General features: G+C 46.2%; 1 protein-coding gene across 7 annotated transcripts in view; it reads right to left on the bottom strand.

The window, feature by feature from the left end:
- The window catches only part of KANSL1 (KAT8 regulatory NSL complex subunit 1), a 107,841-nt gene that overhangs the window by 9,184 nt on the left and 79,938 nt on the right, over window positions 1-18,719 (bottom strand). For 4 of the 7 annotated variants that reach the window (XM_068919460.1, XM_068919461.1, XM_068919457.1 and 1 more), the window contains 7 exons: window positions 17,104-17,208; window positions 11,847-11,962; window positions 10,248-10,443; window positions 7,180-7,345; window positions 2,802-2,987; window positions 2,251-2,412; window positions 1,804-1,955 (listed from right to left, as the gene is read on the bottom strand). In XM_068919460.1, the coding sequence (XP_068775561.1) occupies window positions 1,804-1,955; window positions 2,251-2,412; window positions 2,802-2,987; window positions 7,180-7,345; window positions 10,248-10,443; window positions 11,847-11,962; window positions 17,104-17,208 (1,083 nt within the window). The remainder of the gene's footprint in view (window positions 1-1,803; window positions 1,956-2,250; window positions 2,413-2,801; window positions 2,988-7,179; window positions 7,346-10,247; window positions 10,444-11,846; window positions 11,963-17,103; window positions 17,209-18,719) is intronic. The other 3 variants (XM_068919462.1, XM_068919464.1, XM_068919463.1) reach the window with 1 other exon arrangement.

The raw sequence follows: 18,719 nt of genomic DNA, 5'->3' as shown, positions 1-18,719 counted from the left end.
TGGGGAAGTCCATACCTCAAAGCTGCAGCTTCAGGCTGTCTGCAAACTCCGGAAGACCGTTTACTCTCAGTTCAAAATGAACACACACAACCATGAAAGCCAAAAACCCCCAGTTTTTCTGACAAAAATGAAGATTGTGCTCATCGCTCTCATGTAACAGTCAAGATGCAAAACGATGTCACAGTCTGCCAGTGGTAAGAACTGAGAAGAGTCTCCCAAAGGAAGCGAAGGAAGTTAGAAACCATCTCACAGGATGCAGTCCATTAACGATATGCTCAGTCCAATCGGGCAGTGATAGGGATGGAGTAGCGTTACCTGGCAGGGTTGCCCCTTTCCCCTCATGTGGACATCTCTGAGTACAGGAGAACATTGTTTCAACGGGATGCTGCTCAATACTGCTCACCGGTGGATCAGTACTGCTCGACAACCTTGCCTTTTAGAATGGGCTTGTCAAAGAGCAGCAGCAAAAAAAAAAGCAGAAATAAGGGAAGAAATGTGTATGGAAGTACAAAGAAATGCCGTCTTGACACGCTCAGCTGCAGAGAAGGAAAAGAGTTTCCCTCTCCCACAAAACACCTACCACATTCTAGCCAACTAACTACCACTGCTTGCCAGATGCTTTGGAAACCCTATGCAGTCACAGCCAACTTCACTGTTGCATCATCAGGTGTGACATCACTGCGTGGCAACAGTGAAGGACCTCTGCTGCAAAGGACCTCGCCTGGAACCTGGCAGCCCCAGAACATCGAGTTCGATGCAAGGGCAAGGGCGCACATTTGCACTCACGAGTCAGCATATGAACCGAAAGCGGTGCCCTCAGCTCTGGCATGGACAGATGTTCTTAACCACCTCGGGTTCGCTACCATGGTATGGGAGAACCTGTTTCCTTATCCCTGCTCTCAGTCCCCTGGGTCACATGCAGCTTAGGCTGCGGCACAAACTACTAACTGGAGTGGCCACGGACAGAGGCCAGATACCTTTTACGAGGATGCTCAACAGTTCAACAGAATTTACTCCTTTAGACAGGAGGTTCTGTTCACGTGGTCTCAGGCCCTGGGGAGACAGACGTCCGGCAAAGGAACCATGTCGTTCAAGCTATCCCAGAGCACAGCAGAAGGGAGTTATTCTCTTTGTCCACCAATGGCTTGGCTTTTAGACGTTGTTCCGTAAGAGGTCCCAAATCCTGTTAGCCTTTAATATTTTGGGAGGCTGAGGGTGTCTCAGAAGCTGATACTAGTTAAAAAAACTACTAAAGCTTGAGGACAGGTGACAACTAAGATGACATCCAGCACTCATCCACCACAGCCCCGTGGCTCAGTCCCCAACCCCATTTACGGACCAGTGCCCACACGCACAGAAAAGGCCACTGAGGGCACCAGGTGACAGACACCTAAGTAGAAGCACTAACATGTCAGCAGCAGCATGCTGCTGGTGCTCAGCTGTTCTACTCTTTTTCCCGGCATCCCCGGACAACTTCAGAAACAAAATCCAAAGTGGAGCAAGGCCAGGGGACTACTCGGAACAGGAACATTTACCAGCAGCTACTGAATTGACAGTCAACCTGTAATTGCAGCTGACTGGCTCGCTGCACAGTCAATCCCAAAACCCCAGCAGACCCAACACGGAGCAGAAAAAGGCCAGCAATTCTACTATCAGCTGAAACAACAGGTCCAGCACGGGCAAGAGAAACAAGGAGCATTCCCAAGTCTTGTTGCTTGAACTACTCAAAAGCTGAGAGCCCCCAGCAGCCCCCACGTTGGGGCTGAGCTCAGAAGTCTCACCAGAAGGGCTCTAGATACTTACAGCTGTGTTGGAGGCGCCCTGTGAACTTGTACTGGCAGGAGCAGAGCTTTCTGAGGAGGTGGACAGCTGGCGTGCTATAGGGCTATGAGGTGTGGGGGTCACAGCTGCTGACAAGTAGCTTGGGCCACCGACGTCTGTGTGGTGCTTCAACACTATGTGAGGAGGGGAGGAGAAAATGAAGAGTGACATTAGCAAAAAAAGATCATCTACACCAGAAACGGCCAGTGCTGAGGACCACTCTGCGTGAAAGAGAAGCATCTTCTACCTGCAGCTGCCAGCTTGTCAGGCCCTGCGGGAAGAAGCAGTTAGAGCACACGAGGCATTGCTGCAGTGGTGACAAGGCCCAGAAGCAGTGCGTTCCCCCTTCTCCAAGGCTGAAGGGGGAGAGAGGCTGGATATGCAGCAAAGCCCAAGCTCCCCCCGAGAGACCTGGCCATGGGAGCCTACCTTCACTCCTCTCAGATGAGCAGTCTCGCAATCGCTTTTTGTCATAGGCAGGAGGCTGGACAAGTGAGCGCTCTGGCGCTCTCTCGGCCTTGGACACGGCCGTAAAATCGTCTAAGGGCGGCCTGTGTGCCTTGTCTGGTTGGATTTTTTGATGTGAGCGCTCTGAGGAGGGGAACAGAGAAAGAGCTATGAAACGCCTGTTTTCACCTCTCTTTCTGTTGGTACAGGAGACTTGGGCAGAATTTACCACCTCCATATATCCAGACAGGTCGGGCTCAACACCATCACAGCACTGGACAGATGCAGTCAGACCAGAACGAGCTGTAGTACTGTCCGTGCCAGGAGAATAGCGTGAGCGCAGTCTCAGACTGAGCAGGAAGAGGTCCCTATGAACTGAGACAGGCCTGAACTTCACAACCTGCACACGTTTTACCTTCAGCCCTGGCCTTGTGACACCATGGCCTCATCCTCTTTCCTCCAGAGCGCACTGCTTTAGGGTACAAATCTAGTTAATGTTTCTACACACAACAGAGGTAGGGAAGACGACTTACTGGCTGCAGTGAAGAACGAATTCACCAGCTTGTGGCGGTCCTTGCGAGCAGGGTCAGACAGGCTGCTGGTAGGCATGGGGGCTCTGTGCTTGAGCGAGAGCTTTTTGGGAGGTTTAATTTTCTCATAGGGTTTGTTCTGCCACTGAGATTTCAGCATGCTCTGGAAGTGGAGGCTTGTTGGTACATCTGCAGAGGGATACAAAACATGGCATTCAAATTAACTAAATTACGCACCAGAAAACTGCAGTACCATAATCATCTCCCGGTCCCCCAGCGTCTCCCAGCCCTCAGCAAACATAGGAGGCATTCACTCTAAAACCCAGGCTTGCCTTCCTCACGTTCGGGGAGATCCTGCAATTTTAGGACCCAGCGTTTCCAATTTGAAGCTCTTTGAGAGAAGTACATTCTTACATTACTGTATTCATGGCCCAGGTAGAACCTGGCAGGAGAACAAAACCTTTGTCAGAAAAACCATACATCTTTACCACTGAACAGATATCTAATCTATTGCCACACTCGATTCTGCTATCTCAGATCTGACTTCCGAGAATTTTAGATTATCTCAGCACATCAAATCTACAGAGGTAAAGGCTAGAAGAGAGAAATTCCACTTAAATCTTCAGTTTAAGGTCAAGCCAAAAGCCAGCCAAGTACTACAAGAAGTTAATTTGCCCGATGTGGCATCTCTATCATCTAACGAAAGTGGTGCTAAGTGAGCACACTTCAGAGGTTCAAAGAGTAAAACTGCTCTGTCACTCACAGAGAGCTCCCCGAGCAGGGGGCTAGATCACACAGCCATCTGCAAGCACTGCAAACTCGCACGTAATTATCAAGGCAACTGATGCGTTTTGAGTCTGCTGAAGTTTCTGTGCATGCCACAGATCATGCTAACCTGAATTCACGTCTGTAATACAGGCGTGAGATCCAAAGACCTAAATGAGCCCTCTGCATCAGAGGAGAGGTCAGGAGAAAAATAATCCAGTTAGGGAAGGTGTCGCCTGGAGGCCAGGAGCACTGGAGTCCAGTAGGACCCTACCTAAGCTGACAAGCGGGACAAGAAGCCTTCAAGGCACAGGATAAGGAAATCAATTGCTCTACTCCAAAATGCAGCTCTACCTACAAGCAGTAGCATATCCAGGCACAATCGTGTTTATTCCTGAGATCGCTATACACCAGTATGTACTGTTTGACATCCCATCTGTATGCCCTCCTCCCTCCACAGCAGACCACCACCAGCAGGCACACAGCCTACTGCAAGCTCATGCTGCCACCACAACTAGGAGTTAAAAGCACTAAGATGAGCAACAATAGTACAAACAGGAAGATCCCTCCCCCAGATCTCTCAAGCTCACATGACATTTTCAAAGGGCTTTGATGCAATTCTGATCAGAGGTGAACCTTCCCAGGCCCTGCACAAAGGATAAAGCTCCTTCAAAGTCCTGTGCTTGCAGAGGGAACATCAAGGCAATTCTGAACTGTGCTGGGATTTAGAAACTGTATCTAGATAATCTTAGAGAGCAACCCTGTCAGGAGTCTCAACAACTGATATTTGAACACCTTCAAATTTTCCCACCCATTCCAGGCACTGGAAAGTCCCAGCAGATCCAGGACAGGCAAACAGGGCAGAGAGACTTGGCAGAACGCAGGCTGGAGTCTGCTGTTACTAAACAGTGGAAACTTCAGTCCCAGGAAAAAGCCAAGACAGCTGCATTCGTTGACAGTTAAAGCTCTGGTTCAGCCCAATGCTAAGCAGCAAGGGACATCATAGTGCAACGGCAGCTCTTCAGCCATCACTATGGGGCTGTAGAGACATGCCCCAAAGAAGAGAGAGGGTCAAAGCCAGTCCTTTCAAGATACAGCTGACAAGGCTGCAACATTAGGATACTAAAGAGATCTGACTTTGTGAATATGACCTCATTTCTTTGCCAGTCTTTGCCTTCTCCAGCAAATACATCCTAGCCACAGCAGCCCACACATCTGTTGAAGAAGGGGACAGGTTGAAGAGGGGCGGGGGAACACAAGACAACTCATTTTCTGCGAACATTATCTGCCGGTTTTTCACTGCCCTCCTGACAGCACTGGTTGCACCAGAGTCTGGTACAAGCAAGCGACACCATCACTCCTCCTCCTCCTCCTCCGGTTCAGCGGTGCAGGCCTCCCAGGGACCAGCAGATGGCAACCACACTGAGCCTGTGAGCCCCAGCTCACATCCTTCCCACCAAGGTTATTACATCATCTGCAAATTCCCAGCTAGAAATCAGATGAAAAACTGAAAGGAAAGGGACAAAGTGCTTACAAAGCACGAGTGCAACGGGTTAAAAGCCACAATGCAAGCGCCTGCTTGCCAGAAGAAGAAATGATCTTTTTCTTCCTGTGGTGCCTGGCAATTTTGCCCTTGGCAAAGTGCACCGGAGATCCCTGGCTCCTGGCGCTGAAGGAGCCCAAGAGAGACAGACTCAAAGTGAAAGTTAGCACACGCTCACAGCTCTAAGGCCCTGTGTTAGACTTCATCTAACGCGTTTCTCCAGAAAGCATTAACTGAGCCTCTGCCCGCCAACCCAATTAATTCAAATTGGCTTGGTCACTTCGAAGGCGAGCCCCTAAAACGATCACGTGGGAGCACCAACTGCAAACGGGATTAACGCAAACAGATGGGGAGACACCTTGATGCACACTGACAACTTCAGGGCACTCCCCTTCCTAAGCGCGCTACCTCGCTGCAGGTTTTGGTAGAAGAGCACCCCACAAAAGCAACCCCAGCAGAACTGGATCTAGTGCTGGGGATAACCAAAACCAAGCAGTCTTGTCTGGCGGGGGGGAGGGAGGAATAGAAACTTCTGCATAGATGTTTTAATACACTTCAATGAACATGCTTCACAGCGTGTAGTTTTAAGAACAAAGCTTTTCATCTCATGCAGCCAGAGCGGATCCTTGAAGAAGTTAACTGGCTGCAGCTGACCCTAAAAACATGGAATCTGAAGTATGGGATGAGGTTATTTGCCTGCCGGCCATGATGTAAGAGTACAGGTTTTTCTCCACTGCTTTCTACAAGATTAGATTTAATACTAATAGACAGAAGACGACAAACACTGTAAAATCAGGAAATAACAAACTGAGCTCCTGAAGTAGAGATTTAAGTTCCTTTAGCACTCATTAACACAGTTTTGGGGGGGGGGGGGATTTTCTTTTTAAAATAGCGCTAAATTTACTAGTTTAGTCTGCTTTAATATAGTGCTGTTGAAAGATGTCAGATTGTTTGGCCCATTTTGCAAAGTGAGAAACTAAAGCCCAGACACTCCACACGTTTCCTACCGTTACAGGAAGTCTATGAAAAGCTGGAATTTAAACCCAAACATATGTACTAGTCCCGCGTCTTAACCTGGACCAGCCACTTCACATCCCCGTGAGAGGCAGTAACACATGCTTTGCTCACTGCATTATCAGCCAGTTTTTAACACTTCAAGCGGCCAGACGCTCCCACCGAGGAGAGCAGTTGCTGTGATCTATTTGCTTCCTAGCTCTTCTGATAAAAGTGCCAGTTCCTATCATCTGTGGTCCTGTGTTTTGTGATCAGAGGAAAAAGATGACAGATGGTCACCAAATTTGTCTCATGCAAGCCAACGGGTTTTCGTCAAAGCACAGGGCTGTTTTTAAGTTGGCAGTCCAGGAAGCAAAAGACTCGGGTAACTACTGCTGCTATCATGCCCTTGGGAAAACTCCCTATATACTAAGTCTGTTAATGGCCCACAGTACAGGGTGGGTTTGCTGTTGTTCTTAATGATTACTAACCTTGAAACCGTAACACAGGGAAATGAATGTCCTAATGGGAACGTCCCTTCTTACTGTACCCTCTGAACTATGTACGATCATTCACAATTCCTTACGTGGTCCAAGAAGTTTTCTGCAACTTAAACCGATCCACAAATAATTTTACACAAACAAACTAACTCTGTGGAACCAAGCATTTCCCAACCGGTTTACGACGACACAGACATCAGCCTAAGACTCCAGGCTCAGTACAGACTCCCAGGCACCACGCTCTGCTTCTGCTCTGCACTCCACTCGGAGAGCTGCGCTCCAGGGTCGGGTGCCCATAATAAACACATTCACAGCAGCACAGGCTTCAGGTATAATGCTTTCCCTCAACCTTCCACTCCTGTAAACGCTATGCTCCTAAAACCATCAGCAGATGCATAAACCAAGGTCATAATGTATTGAGCAGATCTGCACTTCCTCTGGAAGCTGATGAAACACAGTAGCGCAGGTTTGGAAGAGCAGGCTCCAAAGCATGCCTAGGTACTGTAGATCCATAACAGCCCATCTCAGGACCCAGTTTTGCAATACCCCCTTGCAGCTCTGTCAGTAGCGCTGTGCTTACCATCAGGGAATGCTAGAACAGGATGAATACATGAGTCCAGCTGGGAGAGGCGCTCCAGCAAAGGGGCATCATACTGGATTTCCAGAGTCGTCGAGCTTCGAGAGCCACAAAGAGCACACGAAGGGTTCACGTCACAGCTACACCGTGCCAGGCTATTACGATGGATCTGGGAAGAGGAGAGAGAAATTTCAACCTATCAGAGGTCAATGCATCTCAGGGTTCTTCTTACACATTTCTCTCTGACAGTTCATGAGAAAAATCCCGAAGGTTGAATTTGTTTTAACACCATGTAGAAAACCTATTGATTTAGTCTGGACTCAAGCCAGGATGCTTTCCTCTCAGAAAAATACAACTTAAAACTACTCCTCACCAACACAATTCAACACCTACTAAATTTAACTAAAAACATTAAACTTCATCTAGACTGAAAACCTCATTTATAAAAGCCACATGAGGCAGCACAATTCAGTTGCCAGAGAGAAGAAAAGCCTTTTGCTCGTCCAGACAAGTCAGAGAGCTATCACTATGCCAAGAGTTGACACTTACAGGGACATCTTCACAGAGTGAAAAAGGGTGTTTTCAATCTTGCTTCTTAAACCAAGACGGACTTTCAATTCACAGATTTATAGACTCTTATAGACTTTCTTTATAGGAAACCACTGTAGTGCAGTGGTTAACTGTACAGAGACAGTTAACCAATGAACGACAGTCAAAATGGAAGGATATATCAAATTGGATCCTGTAGAAGTCTGTTTCAAGTGTAGCATTATTCAAATTAATTTCCATTAGTAACTTTAGGATGTTCTCTCTTCCATCATTCAAGTCTGCAGATAACACTAGAACTGGGAAGGGTTGTGAGCACCTTGAAGGAAAGGGTTAGGATTACAGTTATCGTTACAAATCAGAGAAATGATCTAAAATAACCCAAATGTAATTCAGTAAGGGCAAATGCGACAAGCTCTACTTTGGCAGACACACTTCAGTGACTGGTGAAGGAGGGGGGAAGAGCTAACTGAGCAGCAGCTTTGCAGAGAGGATCTGGTGGTTGTTATAGATCAGAAAACGAGCATGAATCAGCAATGTCATACTATTACCGAGAATTAACACCCCAGAGGGCTTTATAAACAGGATGGCTGTGCAAGACAAATGAGGTAATCCTTCCATTCTGCTTGGCATTAGTAACATGTAAGCTGGAGGGCTGCACCCAGTTTTGGCCACGCATTTCAAGAAATATATGGACCAAATGGAAGAGAATCCAGAGGAAAGCAGCACAAACGACAAGATCCAGACAACACGACCTATGTGGAAAAACTGGAAGACCTGCATTCATTTAGTGTAGAGACAACCCGATCAGGACTCACCACATCGACTTTCAAAACACAGGGAGAGCTGCTGGAGTGAGGAATGGAGGTGATCAGTTATATCAGGACTTGGACCACCAGTAATGACTTTAAATAGCAGGACAGGCAGCTCATATTAGAAAGTCTGGTTTGCTTGGTTTTGCTGTCTGGAAAAACAAGACTATCTAAGCGCTGAAATAGCTTGCCTAAGGAGGTTTAGACCGTCTGGCGCGGTGTGGGGACAAGACAGTCGGCCCTGGGGCACAGGGATGCTGTAGATGACTGTAGGTCACTTCCAGTCCTGTTCCACTGATCAGACATCATGTCCCAACTTAAAAGATTCTGAGCGATGCTGTATTCAGATTTTTGTCAACGCTATACACAGTTATGGACGGTCTCCTCTATTAAAGCAGTGAATTCTCCCAGGTGTGCTATCTGGCACACCTTTCCTTCTTTGGAACCACTCTTCTGAACCCTCTCTGATTTTTTAATGGATTTGACAGATACAGACAAGAGCTAAGAGAATTAGCAGACCCTTTCTCAAACACTTAGCGCCTGAGTTGGCACTACTTATGGGATATTTCATAATCTTCCAAACCACTGAAGATCTTGAAAGCACTCATTGCAGAGCTCAACTAGAAATACTCCAAATTAACTGCTTACTCATTTGCAGTTTTAAGCTAACTCAGCTGAGCAGGAATCTATCTTGCTGATCAAAACACTGCTTTTTGGGCTTCTCTCTAAAGCTCTAGCACTGTCAGACTGAAACCCCTTGAAACCCTATGGTAACGAAGTTTGGCTTTAAATACTTTTGGCTTAAAGGTAACTAAGTGGATTTGTTCCGTTCATGGTTCTGTAATCAGGAGAGCTACGTGCGTGGAAGGGGGACCTCACTCCCTCAATTTCTAATCATCTATCCTTCAGCTGACAGCTTATGGCAGTTATAAAAGAAATTTAAAAGAATGAAATATAGCCTTTCCCCATAACAGGAGGCCCAGGGAATAAACCTTATGTCCACTGTACACTCAGGAACTTTTCTTTGCCTAAGGGCTCAAGGAAAGACTATGTGGAGAAGAGTATATAAATGAACAAAATAAATAAAACCCAGAAATATAGTCAAGGCATTTAGTGATTTCCAACGTATGTGTGGAAGCAAACATGATCACCTCAGCAGGCCACTTGCAAGACATCCCACATATGCCTAGCCAGACAACTGTAGTCTTTCTTTGAGCAAGTAGCAGCAAGTTCCTGGGTCTGTGTTAATTCCTGTGCTCAAAGTTAAAGCTTTCTAATACTTGACTTTCCAAAGTTTCACTCTACTGCTCAGATTTTACCAAACTGAACTACCGGGAAAGAAATGTACACCTTAGGATGGTTGGTGTAAAAGAACCCTCCTCTCCAAATTCAGCATCGACTCTCCACAGCGATAGCTAACTCAAGTTTTCCCAACAGATGAAAAGCTTCTCCTTCAGTTCTCCAACATCCTATGAAGCTTCACTGCCCTCCTCTTCTCCTCTTCCTTCCCGCTTTTTTTTTTTTTTTAAAATAAAACAAAAACACAGCAGTCCTCTTAATAGCCACAAACATTCCCAAAGCAGGGAGACCATCGTGTGCAAAGAGAAAAAGTACACTGGACTAACGTGTCAGTAGGCCTTTTGGTGTGGAGCCTTTGAAATATATGGCAAAGAATCACTATCAAAAGAAAAAAAAACAGGCAACAATACTAACCTTTTTGGAAAGGGGCATAATGCTGCTAGGTCGGACAAGCCGCCGCTTCTTACAGCTCAGTACTGGGCGAGTGCGAGCTGCTACACATGTTCCATCAGAAGATGAGGAAACCATGTTCAGTCGTTGCTTTTTATGCAAGAGCTCCTCAGCTTCTGGGCCATCTCCCTGAGCATGTTCTGCCAGGCCAGGCTGAAGCCTATCCAGGAACAGAAGAGATTAAGATGCTTTTATTCATTCAACCATCCTATGTTACCCAGCAATACTAGCCAGGGTCACAACTCAGAACAACTCTAAGCAGTGAGATTAAAAGCATTATAGTTTCACAAGGAAACAGTTTTTATTAAGCCAACTCTAATTTTGCTTTTACTTTGGCCACTTTCCACATTCTCTCCCACCTCTCAAAAACCTGTTTGACCCCGCTCTTGCCCTGAATAGCTTTGATCCTAAGAATTCAGCCTCCCCAAAATAACAGATCAGGGTACTTCAGGGCAATGGCTTCCCATGAGTCTAAGTGCCAGTGAGTACAAGGCAGAAAACTTAAAATTTTCTTGAACAAACATGTAATCTAAACGCCAATTCGATTCTGATTTATACTCAAGACTTGCAATGTTCACATTAACCCTTCTGTTTTATATAGTATGAAGTTTCCTGTCCCCATGCACTAACCCTGCCCCACTGTGGTATCAATGTACTATGCCACCTACCAAATCCCAGCACAGCTCCCCATCCACAGAGACTTTTCACGTATATTCTGCAAGCGTTTCATAACTAAAAATGCAAAACACTAAAGCCCTGTGGTCCAAGGCTCTGTAGTTCAAAGGCTACAGGCGTATAAAGGGCTCTGTTATAGCCTGCAGTGTTTCAGCTGTAGCAATGAGTTAGTTCATCAGTGCTTTCTGTGCTTGCTCACTCTGCACCGGTGCAGCATCCCTGCCCACGGTACGGAGCAAATGCAATGGTCCTGGCAACAGTTCACTAGCCGCTACCAGAACTTCAAAGCACCCTGTGTTCAAGGTCTGTGAGTGGTTCAACCCTGAAACCCTGTAGTGTAGGAGAATTTTTCACTTGTTTTTATTTACCCACTTAAAAAAAAACTTTCCTAAGTAAAACAACCTAGGGGAACAAAGAAATTAAAGAAACGTATTCCCACTGAAGTCAATAGGAATTAGGTTCCTCCGCATCTCCAGAGAAGTGGGTCATTGGTTACAGATACTTTACAAAATAACAGCAAGCAGCCCTCTGGTACCTTTGAATCATACAATTTGCATGTGTATTAAAAATACTCATAAAGAAATGGTTTTGAACATGATCATTACATGGTGGCCTGCACAGTTTGTTCATATAAACATAATTTAGTTTAATACCATTTTCAGAAAAAACAATGCAGCATAAAACCTTATGCAGAGCAGTCTCCTCCAGCCCTGTTTCCAAGCATGATCCGCTACTGAAATAAGCAGTGGCACTCCGCTTTTTCAAAAAGAAACCATTTATACAGTTACCAACCCAGTTACTACCAACCAGTAAGTTACAGGTCGGTTCACAATGGGACTTTGTCAAAATCACCAAGCCAACTCTTTCCATGTTATGCAAGAACCTTACGTGTTAATAACTCCATTGACGGGTCTTGGTGCTCCACAGGGCTTGGCAGGATGGGATTCAGGCGTATTTGCAGCAGAAACACCCAGGTTCTCTAGTGGCTGGGATCCAGAAACACTCTAAAGGAAGGATGAGAAAGATTGTAACAGATAAGCTTCCTAAACAGACACAACTTCCTTATCCCCAGTTTTTAGTTGAAGACTCTGCACCAGAGCTACAGGTTTCCATACGCAACTTCAAACCAAGGGTTCAGAAGTCAGTAGGGGAACAAGAGATTGGAGTTGTAAGGACTTCTGAGAGAGCAGCTCTGGCAAGCGGATGGATACGCTATAGCGCTTTCACAAAGAATTTCAATTCCCCTCAGGTAACCACTAAGGAGCATGAAACACACAGCTGCCAACAACAAAGCAAACCAAGCAATGAGGTCTTTAAAGAGATTTTAGCATTTGTCTCAATAGTGCAAAGAAGTTCAAAACCACCTGTAAACCTTGCAGGCTGCTTCTGAAGTTTGATACTCTGTGCTGCAGAGAAGAGCTCTGCAGCCACGTGGCTTAAGCACTTTGGGGGAAACAGGAGGAAAGGGAGCAGAGAACAGACTTGCAAACCCAAATTTGCATTTTAACTGAGTACCCGTGCAATCATGGTCCAAATAGTACTTTTAAAAATATTTTAAATCGGTATGCAGGTAAGTTGTAGTTTTTGCATAGAAGCAGACTAAGTTGTAGTTTTTGCGTAGAAGCAGACCAACTCTATTAAGCTAAAACTGTCTGATATACACCAAGCGTTTGCTGGAAAGACCTTTCTCGGAGGAAAATAAGTAAAAACTAAGCTAAAGATACATACCTCTCTCCTCCTTTCTGCCTCTAGTCTGAAATACAGACAAACCTTCTCGCTCCCTGCTGAGTGATAGTTGCTGTGTGGCTACAATACCCCGAGGGGCCGATATGTCACACTTCCCACCGGCCTGCAAATGGCCTACGTGGGGGGAGACTGTCACTCCAGCTTCCGAGAAAACAGTGGCTTCGTAAAACCCGCCAGTGACATTCCTGCTTTCTACCCTAGCAGATGCCAGTGTGGTGCAGCGCGTTCATCCCCTTCACCCTGGCACTCCTCTCTAAGTCGCATCCTCTCAGCCCCTCTTTTTTCTTTTCAGACAAGCTCCTCCTCTTCCCTGGGGTTAACGCTTTGTTTCTTCCTTCAACCATCCTTTTGCAACACTTCCTACACTTGCTGCCAATGCCTCTCTAGCTGGATTTCCCCCTGTGCACAAACAGGAATGGTCATGCATCTCAAGCGCTGGCCAGAAGGACAAAAGAAAAAGTCTGATTTAGCTATTTAGGAGTCGGTCAGCCACTCTTGTCACATACTCCGTTCTCAAAAGCATGGGCATCCTGTGAGTAAGATCTTCCCTATTATCGCTCGCCAAACTTGATCGACAAGCAAAAAACCAGGCTACAGTAGCTCTGGACTAACTGTTTCCAGAAGTGAGTCAGGTCTCTACTAAGGGAAGAACAATTTATGACAACATGAAGAACTTCTGCCCACTGCCTATTTGAGGAACTTTGCTGGGTTTTCTACGCTTCTGCTAAAGACATGTTTCTTCTAGGGGGGACGGAGGCAGGACCAAACTGTATCTGGTGTTTGGGCAGTGAAGGCTGCCGCCGCGAACGAGGTGCGGATCAGAGAGCACTGAAGCGTTGCACAAGCCCAATGCTGAACCCTGACAAGGCAAAGTCAGCGCAAGATCTGAATGCTTTCCCTCTAGTTTTCAGAGGCTTGGCAAGCTTGAGCAATCACATGACAGCTCCTTTGGAGGCATGCACAGTTCAGGAGGGCGGGTACACATGACTCATAAGCGCTTTTGAAACAGGGTATTTATTTTCTTCTCCAGAAAGAGCCTTAAAAGAGGAACCTCTTCTCCAAGAACTCCGGCTTGATTATTCAAGATAGGAACACAGGGTGACCTCCTCCTTCCCGAGGAGGAGCTGGAAAACGTCAATCCAAAGTCGATTTTATCAGAAACATTCCAGTCTCACCCAATCACTCTGAATACGGATGTACCCTAACAGGATGGATAAGCAGGATGCCAAGTACTCAACGTTTCGAGTATGTTTGGGATCTGGAAGCCCAGGTCTTTATGATCCCTAGGGCTCTTAGGGGAGACAAAGATTCAACTTTAGAGGCCTGTTGGCTGCACGTGACCCCAGAAGCTTGCTAACCGCCAGGGCCTCTCAGAGCAGTGAAGAAGCTGTTACACAAGTGTGTGCTGTCAGAGGCAGAGTCAGGACCCAGCACCAGCAACGCCTTCAGGATCCCACCCCATCTCCTCCGCCTGCCCCGCAGGCTCCGCAAAACAAGTTCAGAATTTCTCCTATTTCTCCCCCAAACACAGAGAAAAGTCCTACCAAGAAACTCCATCAACAGCGTCTCTCGTTTATTATTAAGAATTTCAAGCTCAGTAGCACATCAAATAACGAACAGATATCAACAGCTGAACTGTTGCTTCTTCAGGGCTTCACATTACTCCTGTCATCAGGCAAAAAACCCTGCTATTCACACACTGAGTTTGCAGGTCTGAACTGAAAGCTGACAACAGACATTTCCAGGCCTTCTTTATAAAGTCTTTCCCTTCGCTGACAATTTAATTAATTCCTCCTAGGGATTATCAACCACACTGCACATATCAAGCCGATGCCTTAGGACACGTATCACGGATTACAATTCTCCAGAACACGCTCCGGCCAAAGGAGATGCCTACGAGTGGAAGAGATCCAAGCAGCCAAGAGCTGGGAACGAGCTGGGATGGATTCACTCCCCTTACCCTACATCATAGCACCTCTCTCCTGCTCTCCTGGTTTGCTCTGAAGATGGCCAAATTCAAAGCTGCTCCAAGCGCACCAAACACCAGGCACCTCTCCAGTAGAGGCCTACGACAGACACTCTTCTAGCAAGTGTCCTAATGCAAGAGGAATGGTCTCTGGACTTAATCTCCGGCTCTGAGCGGATCAAACCTCTGACTCAACACCCCACCCTTATGAGCAAGCCTCATTTAGCACAAACCCTCCTGCAGGAGCACACAAACGCTTGGTGCCCGAAGGCAACGTTTCCTGTGGCTAACACCTTCAGCGCTGCTGCAGCAGCAGGCAGCGCCCAGAGGTTACACGTACGCTTTTACCAACGGCCACGTGTGGAAATGGAATAAAAAGCCCATCTCAAGAGGAATTACCTTCCAATAGCAACAAGAGCGGCTGCAAAAGTATCTATATAAGAAGATGCCAGGTAGTAACCTGGAGCCTGCTTTACACTGAAAATGTTATTCTTCACTGCGCTCGGTATCTATTATTTGTATCGCTGCTACCCCAAGGCCTCCGAGAGAGATCGGATCTCCACAGCCCTAGCAGTGTATTAAAAAAAGTCCCTGTCTGAAGAGCTTATATCCAAGTAAAAAAAAGAAAAAAAAACCGACAAAACCGGAAGCAAATAAACAAAGCAACGGCGAGATGGTGCTGAGCAGCATAAACAGAGGCAGCACACTACCCAAAGAGGCACCATCTCTTCTACGCATCGGGAAGGTATAGAAGTTTTCTTTTCTATATGCACAGAGATGATGTCAAAGGCAGAATCTAAAAAAGGGCAACACAAAGATTTTGCAGGTATTTATGGAAAATGTCTTGCATGAGTAGGGGCGAATCAAAAGGGACACAAGTCCTTCCTTCTGCAGATCACCAAACTGAAAATAGACTTGCGTCAGATAAACATCCTGATTTAAATAAATAGATAAGAGAAATAAGATTTTCTTCCTATCCCGGTTAAATTTGATTGTTTATCTCAGTTATCAGGCTGCTATTTACAGATTAGCTCACAAATAGCAGCCAATTCATCACTGAAGGAGCTTACTATTTCTGAACAGAATCAGAGGACGCCGTCGCAGTGTTTGTTTATTACTCCCTGAGCACTTTTGGGGTTAAAACATAAAGGGGGGGGGGGGGGGGGGGGGGACAACGACGACACTGTTCAAAGCCAGACACTGCGTAATGCTTGTATTTCAATCATGATCTGAAACAGCCCCTGTCATTCTAGCTCCCCAGCCTCCCGTTGCTCTTCCAGCGTGGCCCTGTTTTGATCTGAAGTGCAATCTACTATTTCGGTCAGGAGAAAAACCTGTTCATTGTACCAAATTACACAGCAGAGGTTTGGGGCTGAGCTAATCTGCTAATTAAAGACTTAAATTCCAAACACACATCTGAAAGCCAATGTCAAGTGAGGAGACCTTTTATTACAATCGCTTGTATTAATGCCTGCAGGCCGGCATTAATCAAAAATTTCACAGTATTTCATATTATTGTTCGGTATCAGAAAAATTGACAGAGCTTACCAGTGATAGGAGAAAACACTGCAAGTACAGTTTTATGGTCTCTTTAGTTTTTTTTTTTAATTATTATTTTAATTTTATTTTTGTACTGTAGTGACTACCTTTAACACTGGCCTGTGATACACACGTACTCCTTTGCAACAAAGCTCCCGTCCTCCCCAAACGCTGCAATAGGATGAAGAGCCAGGCGTTCTGCAGCTCGGTAGTAGGCGTTTGAGCCATGGTAAGGACCACCCTTCTCCTAGTACTACACTGCGACTTCAAAATCCTCCATTTTAATACGTAGATGAGTCCCCCAGGATCAAAAGTAATCACAGCCAGACTGAACGGTATGATCAAGCCTTTACTCAGTGGCCTACATTTCTGCATTAAATAATAAATACCTGGCACTCCGTATAGTTTCCAGTGCATCTCACTGAGATCATTAGTTCCCTTTCTAAGGGGTAAAAACTCAGGCAGTTATTAATAGCCACATCTTTAGAAGCCTTTGCTAATTGTGCTGCTCTCAGTTTGAGGTGCTTTTGCTAGCGGGAAAGGATTAGTTAGGATTTTTAAGCTTCATAAAATGTAACGCGTATTACAAAGGTACCCCAAGGAACTCTGCTCTAAAAGGTGTTTACACCTTTTATAACCCCTCTCGTAAAATCACGTATTAACCCCCAAGTAAGTTAGGAGGGGGCGAACTATGCAGACCAACAGATCAGCAATTCCCACGTAAAGTCTCACAGTGAGGTGCTTCTGCAGGAGGCCGGCCCCGTGGCAGGCACATTTCGGGCGTTTCTCTCCACCATAGCTGACAGGACCCACCTTCCCGACCACGGACAACACTCCGATTCGGGAATATGATGTATACTGGACACAGTCGTCACTTCTGCTGCTGGCACTTACCAGCCGGTCAGCCCCAGGCTCCAGCTTAACTTCAGTACTAACGGGACGGGATGCATCATCTACCGCAGGATCAGGTGGTGATGCTTCACCAAGAACTATCAGCCCCTGAAAAAGAGGGAAGGGAACAGGAATTAACTGGGGATTAAAAGCTGCACACCCATCGTTCTCCAGAAACTAAAAGCACCACGCAGCAAGGCTTGCGTTCCCACAGCGTTTTTCAGACGTGATGCCAAGTCGAATCCCTGCTGCCTTGATTTTCCTGACATCGAAGCCGAACTTAGAAGGGGAAGGACAGCAGCTGAAGCCAGATCACGTGCCTTCGACCCATTACTAGTAGACACTTAGCTCCCTCTCAGACAGAGCTGCTGAACCACTGCTGCTTTCTCCCTTCCCACCCCTTCCCCTCCTCCCGTATGTTCTCCGTACACTAGGTGCAGCTTGCTGCTTGCCAGCAAAACCAAAAGAACATTTCAGTGTAGTGCAGAGCAGGAAACTACTGCTTTAATAAGTGGAACCCGCCACCCCGGCCAAACAAACAATTCGGAGTCAGTGCCAAAAATGTGCAGTCAAACTTGTAGCTCCGAGCGGATTTTTCAAAGAAGTGATACTCACGAAATTCAATAAGGAAAGAAAAACACTGATAAACATACCAATGCTATAAAACTAGCGGGACAAAGCACAGTGGCATAGTACTGTTTTATCAGGCTTCACATGTGTTGTCCTGTTTATGTTTTACTCTTTAAGTGAAGCTTACCCGAAAGCCAGGACTGTTTTCTCTCTGAACAAACGCTAAAATAAAACCATCACAACCATGCATATTCTGAGCTATAGTTTAACAAAGCAGGCTACAATGTGCAAGGGGTTAGACAGTAGCAGAACCTGAAGGCCATGAATATAGCCCAGGACGCAGACAAGCCAGAACAAGTTTGCCTCGGTCAAGCAAGTAGCTATGGGAAGGGCTGCTCAGATTAAGAACAGGCTGATCAGTCACCTGAAAGCAATCTCGGAGGTTGCACTATGTGTCACAACAAAGACAACCTGAAAGCAAACCTGGATACGCTAGGTGCAGAGAGGAAAGAGCTAAAAGGCCTCCTTCGAAGTCCACAAAAATCAAGTCTTCCATGTAACTGTGGGTCGATGATGATGCCACGGGATATGGCCGCTGACATCTCTTGTAAGGCTGATCTTACACCTCGACAGAATCTTTTATACAGCAGTCAGTAGCTTTCCAGAAAAATCTTGGTAACCCTTACTTCAGCGATAGTTTATTTAGAAGTAGACATAAGGTAGTTCATGAACAAAATACAACTGCACACGGCCTCTGACCAGCAATTAGGAAGTAGCTAGCTTCTAAAATAAGTATGATGACTAGTTTCTAGAGTTTCCTGAGATCCCAGAAGGATGTTCAGCAGATGAGAGAGGCTGGGAGGCCAAACTCAAATACTGCTGTGTTTTTCCTGCACTCTTGAAGATCCGTCTCTGAAAGCAAGCCTTCACGTTCTGCTCCTGCTTCTGGAAACCTCCTCGGCCATGCTTCAGCAGTAGAGAGGTCGGTCCTCTCCGGGTATCAAGTGTAGGAGATAACTGACACAAAGCTGGCAAAAGGGAAAAAGTGG

The sequence above is a fragment of the Struthio camelus genome, chromosome 25 (genome assembly GCF_040807025.1).
Source record: "Struthio camelus isolate bStrCam1 chromosome 25, bStrCam1.hap1, whole genome shotgun sequence".
NCBI lineage: Eukaryota > Metazoa > Chordata > Aves > Struthioniformes > Struthionidae > Struthio > Struthio camelus.
Note: the sequence above shows the minus strand (reverse complement) of the source record. Positions and strands in the feature narration are given on the sequence as shown.